The 16,239-nt window shown below is 37.3% G+C and overlaps 1 protein-coding gene across 1 annotated transcript in view; it reads left to right on the top strand.

The window, feature by feature from the left end:
* LOC149126997 (myosin-15-like) overlaps positions 1 to 13,048 on the top strand; it is a 95,113-nt gene extending 82,065 nt beyond the window's left edge. The window contains exon 14 of the mRNA XM_089331388.1: positions 12,754 to 13,048. Within this exon, the coding sequence (XP_089187514.1) occupies positions 12,754 to 13,048 (295 nt within the window). The remainder of the gene's footprint in view (positions 1 to 12,753) is intronic.
* The last annotated feature ends 3,191 nt before the right edge of the window (positions 13,049 to 16,239 follow it).

Genomic DNA, 16,239 nt, shown 5'->3' with positions numbered 1-16,239 from the left:
TGTTTCTTGAGGGTAGTGTTACTCAAATTGATCTGTTCTCTGAAAAAAGTTTTAGATGGCAGCTGACCAGAACACGCTTGGAGTCACGATTCCTTATGGCAAGACTTCGTATGTTTTAGATTACATATAGTTTCATCTTTCCAACATATTTCCAAAAACCTTTCCAATTTACTTTCCATCAGCAGAATGTGAGATTACCATTGACTCATTTTCTCACCAACTTGTGGAATTTCAGGTTTGAAAATATTTGTCAAACGTTATTTCTGACACTGGGGAGAACTACTGCTACCATTTCTTTTCATTTTTGTTTCTTAAAGTATATTTTAATCAATCTTTTTTTTTCTTTAATGATTTATTTTATTTATTTTAAAGTTAGAGTTATGGAGACAGAGAGGGAGAGACAGAGACAGGGAGAGAAAGATATTCCATCAGCAGGTTCACTTCCCAAATGACTTCAATGACCAAGGCTGGGCATGACCAAAGCTAAGAGCCAGGGCTCCTTCAGGTTCTCCCACATGGATATAGGAGCCCAAGTACTTGGGCCATCTTCCACTGCTCTCCCAGGCAAATTAATAGGGAGATGGATCCCATATGGGATGCCAGTGCTGCAGGAGGTGGTTTTACCAACTGTGCCACAATGTCAGTCCCCTACTCTTTCTTTTTAAAACAATATTTTCTATATTTTTAGTAATATGATTTATTGTATGGTGGATATTCCTTTTATTTTCTTTTATTGATTTTTTTAAAATCAAGTAAGTGATGAAATATTTTAAAACAATCACAGATTTTTTTCTGATTTAAAGCTGTGTTGAATTAATAATTAATTAATAATTATAATTAATTATAATTAATTATAATTAATAATGAATTAATAATTAATTGCTGGCCTTAATTGTGATGTTATCATGAGATTTTGCATTAATACTCAAAAAAAATTGGCCAGCAATTGTCAATTCTTTTGCTATTTTATTTGATCTTTGGTCAATACTAACCTAGCATCGTAAATGAGTTTAAGAATGTTTCCTTATTTCAAAACAGAAAACTATATACTTCAATTATTTGAGAATCTTTGGTAGAATTTGCTAAGAAAGTCATCTGCCTCTTGTGTTTTTGTGTGTGCATGTTTTACAATTTTGATTTAATCTTTAAAATTATTATGGACCTATTAAGACATTTTCCTCTTGAATCAGCTTAAGAAAATTCATTTTTTGCAAAAGAAAATTTATATTTCCTTCAACTTTTCCAATTTAATAAATTACAATTTTATTATAAATTCATAATTATAAATAATTATAATTATACTATATAATTATAATTATAAATTTATTACAAATTCATAATAAATTGTGAATTTAATTAATTTATTTTTTTAATTTTAATCAGTTTTTTTCTTTTTTTTATTTAATGAACATAAATTTCCAAAGTACAGCTTATGGATTACAATAGCTTCCCCCACCCATAACTTCCCTCCCACCCACAACACTCCCCTCTCCCACTCCGTCTCCCCTTCCATGCACATCAAGATTAATTTTCAATTATCTTTATATACAGAAGATCAATTTAGCAAATATTAAGTAAAGATTTCCAGTTTGCACCCACACAGAAACACAAAGTGTAAAATACTATTTGAGTACTAGTTATAGCATTAATTAAACACCTAAGAGTAATTGTGTATTTTTTTTATTTTCCCTCCCACTCACACCCCTCCCATCTCCCACTCCCTCTCCCATTCAATTCACATCAAGATTCATTTTCAGTTCTCTTTATATACAGAAGATCGATTTAGTATGTATTAAGTAAAGATTTCATCGTTTGCACTCACACAGAAACACAAAGTGGAAAATACTGTTTCAATACTAGTTATAGCATTACTTCACATTGGAAGTAAGTAACTTAGTAACACTAAGGACAGATCCCACATGAGAAGTAAGTACACAGTGACTCCTGTTGTTGACTTAACAATTTGACACTCTTGTTTATGGCATCAGTAATCTCCCTAGGCTCTAGTCATGAGTTGCCCAGGCTATGGAAGCCTTTTGAGTTCTCCGACTTTGATCTTATTCCGGCAGGGTCATAGTCAAAGTGGAAGTTCTCTCCTCCCTTCAGAGAAAGGTACCTCCTTCTTTCTCCTTCTTTGATGGCCCTCTTCCTTCCACTGGGATCTCACTTGCAGAGATCTTTCATTTAGGTCTTCTTTTTTTTTTTTTTTGGCCAGAGTGTCTTGGCTTTCCATGCCTGAAATACTCTCATGGGCTCTTCAGCCAGATCCGAATGCCTTAAGGGCTGATTCTGAGGCCAGAGTGCTATTTGGGACATCTGCCATTCTGTGAGTCTGCTGTGTATCCTGCTTCCCATGATGGATCATTCTCTCCCTTTTGATTCAATCACTTAGTATTAACAGACATTAGTCTTGTTTGTGTGATCCCTTTGACTCTTAGACCTATCAGTGTGATCAATTGTGAACTGAAATTGATCACTTGGACTAATGAGATGGCATTGGTACATGCCACCTTGATGGGATTGTATTGGGATCCCCTGTCATGATTCTAACTCCACCTTTTGGGGCAATTACTATTGAGCATTTCCCAAATTGTACATCTCCTCTCTCTTATTCCCACTCTTATATGTAACAGGGATCACTTTTCAGTTAGAATTTAAACACCTAAGAATAATTGTTTGTTAATTACAGAGTTCAACCAATAGTACTAGAACAAAACAAAGAGAAAATACTAAAATGGATAAAGTATTACATTGTACATCAACAGTCAGAACAAGAGCTGATCAGGTCACTGTTTCTCATCGTGTCCATTTCACTTCAATAAGTTTCCCCTTTGGTGCTCAGTTAGTTGTCGCTGATCAGGGAGAACATATGATATTTGTCCCTTTGAGACTGGCTTAATTCACTCAGCATGGTGTTTTCCAGATTCCTCCATCTTGTTGCAAATGACCGGGTTTCGTTGTTTTTGACTGCTGTATAGTGTTCTATAGAGTACATGTCCCACAATTTCTTTATCCAGTCTCCTGTTGATGGGCATTTGGGTTGGTTCCAAGTCTTAGCTATTGTGAATTGAGCAGCAATAAACATCAATGTGCAGATAGCTTTTCTGTTTGCCAATTTCATTTCCTCTGGGTAAATTCCAAGGAGTGGGATGGCTGGGTTGAATGGTAGGGTTATCTTCAGGTTTCTGAGGAATCTCCAGACTGACTTCCATAGTGGATTAAGCAATTTGCATTCCCACCAACGGTGGGTTAGTGTCCCTTTTTCCCCACATCCTCTCCAGCATCTATTGTTGGTAGATTTCTGAATATGAGCCATTCTAACTGGGGTGAGGTGAAACCTCATTGTGGTTTTGATTTGCATTTCCCTGATTGCTAGTGATCTTGAACATTTTTTCATGTGTCTGTTGGCCATTTGGATTTCCTCTTTTGAAAAATATCTATTGAGGTCCTTGGCCCATCTCTTAAATGGGTTGTTTGTTTTGATGTTGTGGAGTGTCTTGATTTCTTTGTAGATTCTGGTTATTAATCCTTTATCTGTTGCATAGTTTGCAAATATTTTTTCCCATTCTGTCGGTTGCCTCTTCACTTTCCTGACTGTTTCTTTTGCAGTACAGAAACTTCTCAATTTGATGCAATCCCAGATGTCAATTTTGGCTTTGACTGCCTGTGCTTCTGGGGTATTTTCCAAGAAGTCTTTGCCAGTAACTATATCTTGCAGAGTTTCTCCAATGCTCTCTAATAATTTGATGGTGTCAGGTTGTAGATTTAGGTCTTTAATCCATGTTGAGTGAATTTTTGTGTAAGGTGTAAGGTAGGGGTCTTGCTTCATGCTTCTGCACTTGGAAATCCAATTTTCCCAGCACCATTTATTGAATAGACTTGTCTTTACTCCAGGGATTGGTTTTGGATCTTTGATTAAATATAAGTTGGCTGCAGAAGTTTGGATTGATTTCTGGTGTTTCTATTCTGTTCCATTGGTCTATCCATCTGTTTCTATACCAGTACCATGCAGTTTTGATAACAACTGCCCTCTAGTATGCCCTGAAATCTGGTATTGTGATGCCTCCAGCTTTGTTTTTGTTGTAGAAGATTGCTTTAGCTATTCGAGGTCTCCTGCGTCTCCATATGAATTTCAGCATCATTTTTTACAAATTCATAATAAATTGTGAATTTTAAATCTCTATTGTATCTTTAGTTAAGTTCCTATAGCATAATTGTAAATTATTATATTCCAAGAATTCCTAGTATTATTTTTGGGCCTTCTCTCCTTTTTCTTGAACATTCATGCTGCATGAATTTTGTTGATTTAATTAGTCTATTTAATATACACTTGTTCTACATTTTATTATTTCTTTGCTCTCTGGTTCATTAAATTCTCATCTCATATTAATTCTTTCTTTTATTCCATTTGTCTTGGGTTTCTTCTTCTCCCACCTCCAGTGTTACTGAGGTTTAGTTGTCAGCTAAAATTGTAAATAATTTGATAGTCTTTTAAACACTATTTATTTATTTATTTGAAAGGCAGAGTTACAGAGAGAGAGGGAGAGACAAAGGGAGCCAGGGAAACTTCCATTGCATGATTCATTCCCTCGATGGCTGCAACAGGCCGGGAATTGGCCAGACCAAAGCCAGGAGCCTGGAAATTCATCCAGTTTTCCCACTTGGGTTCAAGGACCCAAGCACTTGGGTCGTCTTCCACTGCTTTCCCAGGTGCATTAACAGAGAGCTGGATAGGAAATGGAGCAGCCAGGACTCAAATCAGAGCTCATATGGAATGCGGTGTCTCAGGTGGTGGCTTAACCTGCTGAATGCTGGCCCCTAATTTGATATTCTGATATATATTTACATTGTGAAATGATTATCACAATCAAAATAATTAATGATTATCACCTCACATAGTTATTGTGTATTTGTGTATAACATTTTAAGATCTACACACAGTAAATTTCCAGTAGACAATATAGTATTAGTAATTATCATCACCACAGTGTGTATTTTATCTCCAGAGCCTGTTGTTCTTGCCTAACTGAATCTGAGTGCCATCATCAGTGCATTTCCCTCAATCCTTGGCCCTTCTCCTGAAACTGCAGTTCTACTCTGCTTCTGAGTTCAACTTTTTCATATCTCACATATAAATCTGATCACGTGTTTGTCCTTCCGTGACTGACTTATTTCATTCAGCATGATGTCCTCTTGGTTTATACATGTTGTCACTAATGATAGTATTTCCTTCTTTTGAGTGATATTCTAGTATATATACTCATATATTAACATATTTTCTTTAATCACCTGTTGATGAACACTTAGACCAGTTCCATATCTTGCCTAGTGTGAATAATACTGCAATGAACATGGTAGTGCAGATATCTTTTAGATAATAATTTCATTTCCTTCTGATATGCCCTGAAATGGAGCTGGTGAGCCACATGGTATTCTATTTTTAATGTTTTGAAGAACCTCCATTATGTTTTCCATAATCATTGTTCCAATTTACATTCCTACTAAAGATGTACATGATTCCATTTTATTCCTATACTCATCAACACTTCTCTTTGTCTTTTTGGTAATAGCCATTCTACCTGAATTGCTGATATCTCATTGTAGTTTGCATTTCCCTCATTTTTACTATTGTTGAACATTTTTTATTTATCATTGGCCACTTATGTGTCTTATTTTGAGAAATGTCTATCATGTCCTTCATCCATTTTTAAAAATGTTTATTTTTATGCTATGAATCAGTTGTCTGGTTTCCTTATGAATTTTAGATTAACTCATCTTCAGATATATGGTTTGCAAATAATTTCTCTCATTCCATAGGTTTGTCCTTCACTCTGTTGTTTGCTTCCTTTGCTATATAGAAGCTTTTCAGTTTGATATAATCCTAATTGTTTTTACTTGTATTACCTGTTCTTTGGGGATAATATAAAAAGATCATTGCCCAGACCAATGTCAAGAAGGTTTTTTCCCTGTATTTTCATCTGGAAGTTTTATGATGTTCACTTTCACATTTAAGTCCTTTTATTTTTTTATTTCTGGTATTGAGTATTAATTTGATGTCAACAACAGCAAAACAAACCAACATATCATCTCCAGGACCCAGGACATTGGATGCTAATGCACTAGCCATGACATTTTTATTCTGCGTTGGAACAGATCATGAGGAATAGATTTGTGAGAACTGTAGGAGTTAGGAAAGAAGAGGTAATTAACAGGGACTCTAATGTCAGAAAGTAGCAATCCATTATGCTTAGTATTTATATAAAGTCATTATGTCAAGTGGGGTAATTTTTTTTCTATGGCAATTTTTATTTGAAAAACCTATTAACATAAAGATAACAGATTTCATGTATTTCACAGGTACAATTCTAAGAAGATAACAATGCTTCACTCCTCTCAGTCTCTCTCCCTCAGCCCACTTCCTTTCTTTAACTCAATTATATTGGTTATTGTGTATGGTGTAAGGTACTGTCCACTTATTCTTCAGAATATGGATTTCCAATTTACCAAATCATTTTATTGAAATGATTTTCCTGGGGTTGGTGCTGTGGCACAGTGGGTTAAAGCTCTAGCCTACGGTGCTGGCATCTTATATGGGCGTCAGGTCAAGTCCCAGATGCTCCAATTCCAATCAAGCTTGCTTCTATGGCCTGGGAATGCAGTAGAAGATGGTCCAAGTCCTTGGGCCCCTGCACCCATGTGGGAGATGTGGAAGAAGCTCCTAGCTCCTGGCTTGGGGAGTGAACCAGTGGATGGAAGACCTCTCTGTGTCTCTGGCTCTGCCTTTCTCTGTAACTCTATCTTTCAAATAAAGAAAATAAATTAAAAAAAAAAAGAAATGATTGTCCTTTCCACATTGTTTGTTCCTGTAATCTTTTTTGTGTGTGTGTTCTTGTAATCTTTATCAAGATCAGTTGCGTATATAATTAGATAGATTTATTTCTGGACTTTCTATTCTCTTCCATTGTCCTATTTGTCTGTTTTTATGTCTGTATTTTGATATTTTGATTACTACAGTTTTGAAGTCTATTTTGAAATGAGGTAATGTGATTACTCCAATTTGTTTTTTTTTTTTTTTTTTTTTTGCTCAATTGCTTTGGCTGCCTGAGGTTCTTTGTGGTTCCATATGGATTTTAAAATTTTTCTTCTGTATGTGTGAAAAATGCAGTTAGAATTTTTTTTAAGATTTACTTATTTATTTGAAAGTCAGAGTTACACAGAGAGAGGAGAGGCAGAGAGAGAGAGAGAGAGATCGATCTTCTATTAGTTGGTTCACTCCTCCAGGGGCCACAATGGCTGGGCCAGGCCCAGGTGGAAGCCAGGAATCTGGAACTCCTTCTGGGTCTTCCATGACGGTAGCAAGGGTTAAGTACTTGATCCATCTTCCACTGCTTTCCCAGGCACACTAGCAGGGAATTGGATTGGAAGTGGAGCAGAGTGGACTTGAACTGGAGTTCATAAGGGATGTTGGCATCCCAGGCAGCAGCTTCCCCCACCTATACCCCAACACTGACCCCAGTAAGGACATTTTAAATATGTTAATTCTTGCAGTCCATAAACACAGGACATTTTTTTTTTAAAAACCACTTATTTGTATCTTTTTCAATTTCTTTCATTGGTGTTTGATTTTAGTGTACAGGTATTTCACCTCCTTCATTAAATTTATTCTTAAGTATATTTTTGATGGTTTTGTCAATTATGTTGTTTTCTTAACTTCTCTTTTTGGATAGGTTATTGTTAGTGTATTGAAATACTAGTCATTGTTTTTTTTATTTGTTAACTGTATTCTGCAACTTTACTGAATGATTTATTAGTTTTAATCATTTTTTGTTTGAATCTTTATGATTTTCTTCATATAAGATCATGCCAACTTCAAACAAAACCAGTTTAATGTCTGCTAGTTTTGATACCATTTATTTCTTTGTCTTCCCTAATTTTCTGGCTAGCATTTCCAGTACTATGTTGAATAGAAATGACTACCTGGGCACTCTTCAGTTTCTTACCATTAACTATGATGCTATTTGTAGGCTGTTGTAGAATAGTTGTTTTATGTCATGGTACTTTTCTTTCTCTCTCTCTTTTTTAACTCTATTTGCTCTTTTTATCTTTTTGAAATTTCTTATTTATATAAATGGAACACATTTCACATATTTCATATATAATTTTAAGAGCATAATGTATATTCCCTTTAATCTTAATCCGTTGAAGGTTTTTAGCAGAAAGGTCAGTGAATTGTATCAAATGTAATTGCTGCATCTATAAAGATTGTGTTTTTCTCTTTCATTCTGTTAATGTGATGTACTGTGGTGTAGGTAAATCCCTTGAAATTCCTGTGTTGGAAAATTAGTCTCCAAAATGATATATCAACAGTTTACAGAGGTGGGCCTTTGGAAAATAATTAGGATTAGATGAGTTCATGAGGGTTGGACCCCCATGAAGGAATTCGTGACCTTGTAGGAAAAGGAAGAGAGATCCAAGCTAGCACATTTGCCCTGTGCTGCAAGTTATGCCCTCTGACATGATGTATCCAGAAGGCTTCCACAGGACGCCACCATCATGCTCTGGGACTTCCCAGCCTCTAGCACCAATAGATAAATAGATGAATTATTATTCTTTATAAATTCCCAATCTATGATATTCAGTTAGAGCAATAGAAATTGGTATGAGATGCAATGTATAACACTCTCATTTGCAGATGTTGAGCCTTCCCTCATGTTGCACTGGTGTACTGTCCTTTCAACAAGTTGTTGAATTTGATTTGCTAGTATTTTAGTGAGTATTTCTTCATCTATACATTTCAGGGATGTTGGCATGTAATGCTTTTTGCTTTAGTTTCTGTGTCTAGTTTTGTTAAGAGGATAAGTTTGAACTGTAATAAGTTTAGAAGTGATTTCTGCTCTTGATTATTTTTGGAAGAATTTGAGAAGGATTGGAATTTTTCTTGAAATTTTTGGTAGAATTTTTTTTTTTTTTTTTTTTTTTTTTTTTTTTTTTTGGCCAGGCATAGTTAGACAGTGAGAGAGAGAGAGAGAGAGAGAGTTATAAACAGTGATAGAGAGACAGAGAGAAAGTTCTTCCTTCCATTGGTTCACTCCCCTTATGGCTGCTATGGCCAGCGCTATGCTGATCCAAAGCCAGGAGCTGGGTACTTCCTCCTAGTCTCCCATGCGGGTGCAGGGACCCAAGCACTTTGGGCCATCCTCCACTGCCCTCCTGGGCCACAGCAGAGCGCTGGACTGGAAGAGGAGCAACTGGGACTAGTACCCGGCACCCTAACTGGGACTAGAACCCAGGGTGCCGGCACCACAGGTGGGGGATTAGCCAAGTGAGCCACGGCACCGGCCATGGTAGAATTTATAGTGAAGTTATCAGGTCCTAAACTCTACTTAGATTTTCATTACAATTCAATATTGGTACTCATTCTTTATTCAATTTTCCTACTTGTTTATGATTCAGTCTTTTTTGGGTTGTGTGTTTCTAGGTATTTATTCCATTTCTCCTAAGTTATCCAAATTTTGGACCTATAATTATTCATGATATTTTTGTGAAATCAGTTGTGATGCATCCTCTTGTATTATAATTTTGTTTATTTGAGTCTTATCTCTTTTATTCTTAGTATAGATAAAGGATTGTCATTTGTTCATTGAACATTTTTTATTTTTCTAGTTTACTTATTTTTTTTTGTTGTTTTCTTCCTTGAAGTGTAGTGTTAGATTGCTTGACATCTTTTATTACTTATAAACTTTTGTCTTAGAAATGATTTTGCATTGTCTCATAAGTTTTGGTAGGTTGTGTTTCTATTTTAATTTGTATTAGTATAGTTTTCTAAATATATCCCTTTTGATTTTCTTTGAACACTTGCTTGTGAAGGAGCTTATTACTTAAATTGCACAGACTAGCAAAATATCCTATTTTCCCCCATTATTGATTTTTCATTTCCAAGAACTATAGTTGTAAAAGATACTTGCCGGCGCCACGGCTCACTAGGCTAATCCTCTGCCTTGCGGCGCCAGCACACCGGGTTCTAGTCCCGGTCGGGGCGCCGGATTCTGTCCTGGTTGCCCCTCTTCCAGGCCAGCTCTCTGCTGTGGCCCGGGAGTGCAGTGGAGGATGGCCCAAGTGCTTGGGCCCTGCACCCCATGGGAGACCAGGAGAAACACCTGGCTCCTGCCTTCGGATCAGCGTGGTGCGCCGGCTGCAGCGCGCCGGCAGCGGCGGCCATTGGAGGGTGAACCAACGGCAAAGGAAGACCTTTCTCTCTGTCTCTCTCTCACACTGTCCACTCTGCCTGTCAAAAAAAAAAAAAAAAAAAAAAAGATACTTGTGATGGTTTCACTCAACGTCTGGAGATACGCCGATCTGAAGCCAGAAGCTTCTTCCAGTCTCCCACACAGGTACAGGGGCCTAAGGACTTGGGCCATCTTCTACTGCTTTCCCAGGCCATAGCAGAGAGCTGGATCAGAAGAGGAGCAGCCGGGACTAGAACCGGTGCCCATATGGGATGCCGGCACTTCAGGCAGGCCAGGGTGTTAACCTGCTGCACCACAGCGCCAGCCCCCTAAAGATCATTCATTATACACTTCAAAAGAATGTGTATTCTGCTTCTTTTGGATAGAATGATATCTATAGGTCTATTAGGGCCCCTGAGTCTATGGTGTGGTTCAGGCCACTGTTTTCATTTTTTTTTTCTTTATTTATTTTTAAATTTATTTGACAGGTAGAGTTATAGTCAGTGAGAGAGAGAGACAGAGAGAAAGGTCCTCCTTCCATTGGTTGACTGCCCAAATGGCCGCTACGGCCAGTGCTGCGCAGATCCGAAACCAGGAACCAGGTGCTTCTCCCTGGTCTCCCATGCGGGTGCAGGGCCCAAACACTTGGGCCATCCTCCACTGCCCTCCCGGACCACAACAGAGCTGGATTGGAAGAGGGGCAACCGGGGCTAGAACCCAGCGCCCATATGGGATTCCGGCGCCGCGCCGCAGGCAGAGGATTAACCAAGTGAGCCACGGTGCCGGCCCCAAGACCACTGTTTTCTAATTTATTTTCACTTTAATGGTGTATGCATTGTAGAAACTGGATTGTTAAAGTCATCTACTGTTATATTTCTGTCTATTTCTTTCTGTTCTGCTAATTATTTGTTTTATATGTTTAAGTGTCTGAGTTGTATTAATATATTTGCAATTGTTATATTCTTCTAATGACTTGATCTTTTATCTCTTATTCCAATTTTTTACTTAGTCTTTTATCTGATATAAGGATAGCTACCTTTATTCTTTTTAAAAATATTTATTATTGTTCAAAAGAACTTTTTAAATTTACATTATATCCTACAGTTTATTGGCTTCAATAAATAAAGAGTTCAACAAATAAAAAGTAAAAGATTATAGACCAGCAGGAAAATAGGCATCTTCTTATAATTTTTGCATTATCATTTATGTGGAATATCTTTCTCCCTTCACTGTGTGTGTCCTTAAAGCTAATGTATTGTTCATGGGCAGCATATAATTAGATTTTGTTTTCCTGTCTATTCAACTACTTTATGTCTTTTGATCAGATTTATTTCACTTATATTTAAAATCATTTTTGTAGGTTAGGACTTAGTGCTGTGATTTTGCTCATCATTTTCTGATTGTTAGGTACCTGATTGTCCTATTCCTTTCTTGTTGATTATTTTTATGGTGGTTTACCTTGATTCATTTTTCTTTATCTGCAGTGTATATACTAGAGATTACGATGTGGCTTATAAAAACTATGGTTATAACAACCTGTTTTACACTGTATAACATTCTTTATGTTATGTTATTCTGCCCTAACATTTTATGCTATTTATGCCACAATTTATATAATTTTATATTATATATCCATTAACCAAATTTTGTAATTATAGTTACTTTTTAAACTTTTATCTTTTAGTGTTTATGCTAGGGTCAGAAACAATTTATATATCACTCTAATGATATTGTAGTATTGTGTATTTAGTTACCTTTTGCCATTATAGTGAGCTTTATACTTTCATATATTTAATGGTGTTAGTTCGCATCAATTTTTTTGGTAAAACTCCCTATAGGATTTCTTATAAGGTATGTACTGGTGATTGACTCATAGCTTTTGTTGGTTGAGAAAGTATTTATCTCTCTTTTCTTTATGAGGAGCACTGTAAAAATTACAATACATTACACTCATTTCTTGAATATTTCTGCTTCAATCCAGTAGTATAGTAAAAATCTGACAAACTCCAGTGGGGCTGGACTAAGACTTTAAAAAATAGCTGCAGTAGTTATATTTTCCTTTGATGTCTTTCTTCTAGTGGCTGAATACTTTAGTCCTCCTTTTCATTGAGGGTACAGTCTTTGATGGCCTCTGCCCTTCCTCTATCTATATGAATATGAAAATGCAAATGCTCACACCACCAACTGGCTCCTTTACATAAAGATGGTCAAGTTATGTGTACATTTACTTACTGGTCAGATTTTCCCCTCCTTCTGTGTTTCTTACTCTCTTATAGGTTCAGCAGTCATTTAGAGGATGAAAATGATTGAAATATTTTCTAGACATCTACTCCATATTGTGTGAGCCCCAGAAATCCCTCCTAGAGATTTTGTACAGAATCAAATGATGACCCAGATATAAAATGCCCTGGAGGCTATTGAGAATTTATTATGACTCCTGAAGTGATGTGCTTACTGAAGATCTTAAGGAAAATAACCCCTTAATGTGGTGTAGGTTACTTTGGTTTTCTTTTTGGTCTTGATTTAGGAATGCACTTCTTTTGATCCAGTGGAACATAAGAGCTTTCATGGCTGTGAAGAATTGGCCCTGGATGAGACTCTTCTTTATGATTAAGCCTCTTATTAAATACATGGGAGTGGGAGATGAGATAGCCAAACTGAAAGAAGAATGTATGAAACTGCAGAAAACCTTGGAAAAAGCAGACTCTCAGAAGGAGGAACTGAATGCGAAGCAAGTCTCCCTCATTCAGGAAAAGAATGATTTACTTCTTCAGCTGCAGGCTGTGAGTGGCCCCTCCGTTTTCTTTGAATCAAGTTTTTAACTAGAATTCCTTGCTTCACAGTTAATGTTGTCTTGAAAAAAGTAAGCAGAAGTCCAGGCTCATCAAATATCATGGAATTTCAAAAAAATTAAACCAGACCATAGAAACTTATAAGATCATTTATGTCATAGTAAATGTTTTATTATTGTTATTATTATTAGCAGCATGTCTCTGAAAAAGGGAAAAACTATCAGAAGTGTTTTCACTGTATATAAAGCACCGTAGCTATTATGGGTGTTATGAAACTCTGGGTCCCAATTTAAAGTAACCAATTAGAAAATCAGCTGGGCTCAACAGTTAATTGAGCTTAACTGAGAGCTTCAGGATTATTGCAGTGTTTCTACTTGTATTTCCTTATTTTGGTATTCTTACTTCCTTTTCTGTGGTCCAAATATGCATTATTAATAAGTTCTTAAAGCAGCAATTCTCTAATTTCGCTTTGTATTGAATTTTTTTGTGTGTGAAGCATTAAAACAAAGACAAAAGATGCCTACACCTCACTCTCCGCTATTTTAAGTTAAGCAAGCCCTGTTTTGATCTAAGGACTCTACATGGGTGATTCTTTTTAAATTTTTAAATTAATTTATTTTTACTTTATTTGAAAAACAGAGAAATAGACACAGAGAACTCTGCCATCCACTGTTTTACTACCCAAATGCCACATCAACCAAGACTATCCAGATTTAAGCCAGAAGCAAAGAACTCAATCCAGGTCTTAAAATGAATATCATTGGCCCTGATAATTGAGCCATCTTCTGCTGCCTTCCCATGGTGTACATTAGCAGGAAACTGGATTGGAAGCAGAGCTGGAACTAGAACCAGGCACTGTGATATGGGATGCAGGCATCCCAAGTGATGTCTTAATGTGTCTAACGGTTATCCTTATAGATGTGTGATTCTGATATCTGGTAGGATTTAGAACCATCATTTTAAGGAAAAAAAAAACGCCATGTTGCTTCCCTGATGAGTCACCTTCATGTCCTCTAACATGTACATTTTAGAAATCAAAATCTTTATCTTGGCATTTAAGCCTCCATCTCTGATCTGAAGCCAATATTCCATTACTCGCTACTTTTCACAATTCTTCCTAGCCACCTAGACTGCTGTGATCGCCAAACATTCTGAAGACCAAGCATATGGGCCTACCACATCTCCAGGCAGAGGCTTCAAGGGCAGACTACTCCTTTTTAAATACTTCCCCAGTTCATCCTAAACAAAATATCAGTGATGGATTTGGGATAATTCCAGGCTCGAGGTGATCTTTAAGACTGAAACAGTAAACTTGCAGCAACCTCAGTTTAGGGTCCATCTTACGTTACATAGAAAAAATGTCTACTGTCGCTCCCCCTCTTCGTGGAGGAACGAAACAGGACCCTGCGCTGTTCTTTCGTCTGCTCGGCCCTCCCCGGGTTTGCTGCTGGTTCTTCCTGGGTTGGCTACCAACCCTTCCACCTCCGTGGAAGGGTGGTTCCCCCTGCCACTTTTCCCCACTTCCGCAGGGGAGCGGCACACCGCCGGCCGGCTCTCTTGGGGGCTGCACAGGTGTTCCTTCAGATAGATGTTCCTGGTGCATGTTGTCTCTCTCCTCCTTTATAGTCCTCTTCCACCAATCCCAACTCTGCTACCCACACACCTAGTACGCTGCTCTCCTCCAATCAGGAGCAGGTCCTGCTGTTTATTGGTTGAACTGGAGGCAGCTGTGTAGAAGCTGTTTCCTCCTCTCCCAGCGCCATATTGTGGGAGAGCAGATGCATAGAATAAGTCTTAATTCCAGTAACTTAGTCTAGTCCGAGTTGCTCCCAGTTGCTCCCCACAGTCTACCAGTTCAGAGAAATATGAGCAGACAGCTTACAATTTCTGTAAGGGGAGCTATAAATGAAACTTGATTACAAAGACTGAAAAAAAAATTAATTCTTTAATGTGAAGATGGCATTGTATGTCAACAAGCAACAGGAAATTTCAGGGAATCATGACTTCGTATAAGGAACAAAATAAGATGTCAGAAATGAACCAGAAAAGAACTGACATTTACAGATTTTTGAATACAGAACCTAAAATAGCTATTGCAGAGATACTCAATGAATTTTAAGAAATACAGAAAAACAAATTAATATGCTAATAGAAAGACTAGATCAAGAGATGGAAATAATTTTTTTAAACTTTTATTTAATGAATATAAATTTCCAAAGTACAGAATATTGATTACAATGGCTTCCCACCCATAACGTCCCTCCCACCCACAACCCTCCCCTTTCCCACTCCCTCTCCCCTTCCATTCACATCAAGATTCATTTTCGTTTCTCTTTATATACAGAAGATCAGTTTAGCATATATTAAGTACAGATTTCAACAGGTTGCTCCCACACAGAAACATAAAGTGAAAAATACTGTTTGAGTACTAGTTATAGCATTAAATCTCAATGTAGAGCACACTAAGGACAAAGATCCTACATGAGGAGTAAGTGCACAGTGACTCCTGTTGTTGACTTAACAACTTGACATTCTTGTTTATGGCCTCAGTAATCACCCTAGGCTCTTGTCATGAGCTGCCAAGGCTATGGAAGCCCCCTGAGTTCACCAACTCTGATAATTTTTAGAAAAGGCCATGGTCAAAGTGGAAGTTCTCTCCTCCCTTCAGAGAAAGGTACCTCCTTCTTTGATGACCCATTCTTTCCACTGGAATCTCACTTGCGGAGATCTTTCATTTAGGTTTTTTTTTTTTTCCCCCAGAGTGTCTTGGCTTTCCATGCCTGAAATACTCTCATGGGCTTTTCAGCCGGATCCACATGCCTTAAGGGCTGATTCCGAGGCCAGAGAGCTGTTTAGGACATCTGCCATTCTATGGGTCTGCTGTGTATCTCGTTTCCCATGTTGGATCATTCTCTCCCTTTTTGATTCTATCAGCTAGTATTTGCAGACACTATTCTTGTTTATGTGATCCCTTTGGTTCTTAGTCCTGTCATTATGATCAATTCTGAACAGAAATTGATCACTGGGACTAGTGAGATGGCATTGGTACATGCAACCTTGATGGGATTGAATTGGAATCCCCTGGTATGTTTCTAACTCTACTATTTGAGGTAAGTCAGCTTGAGCATGTCCCGAATTGCACATCTCTTCCCTCTCTTATTCCCATTCTTATATTTAACAGTGATCACTTTTCAGTTAAGTTTCAGCACTTAAGAAGAATT

This window comes from Oryctolagus cuniculus, chromosome 4 (genome assembly GCF_051225735.1).
Source record: "Oryctolagus cuniculus isolate XC-2025 breed Fujian yellow rabbit chromosome 4, ASM5122573v1, whole genome shotgun sequence".
NCBI classification, from domain to species: Eukaryota; Metazoa; Chordata; class Mammalia; order Lagomorpha; family Leporidae; genus Oryctolagus; species Oryctolagus cuniculus.
This window is presented reverse-complemented; position numbering and strand designations above follow the sequence as displayed.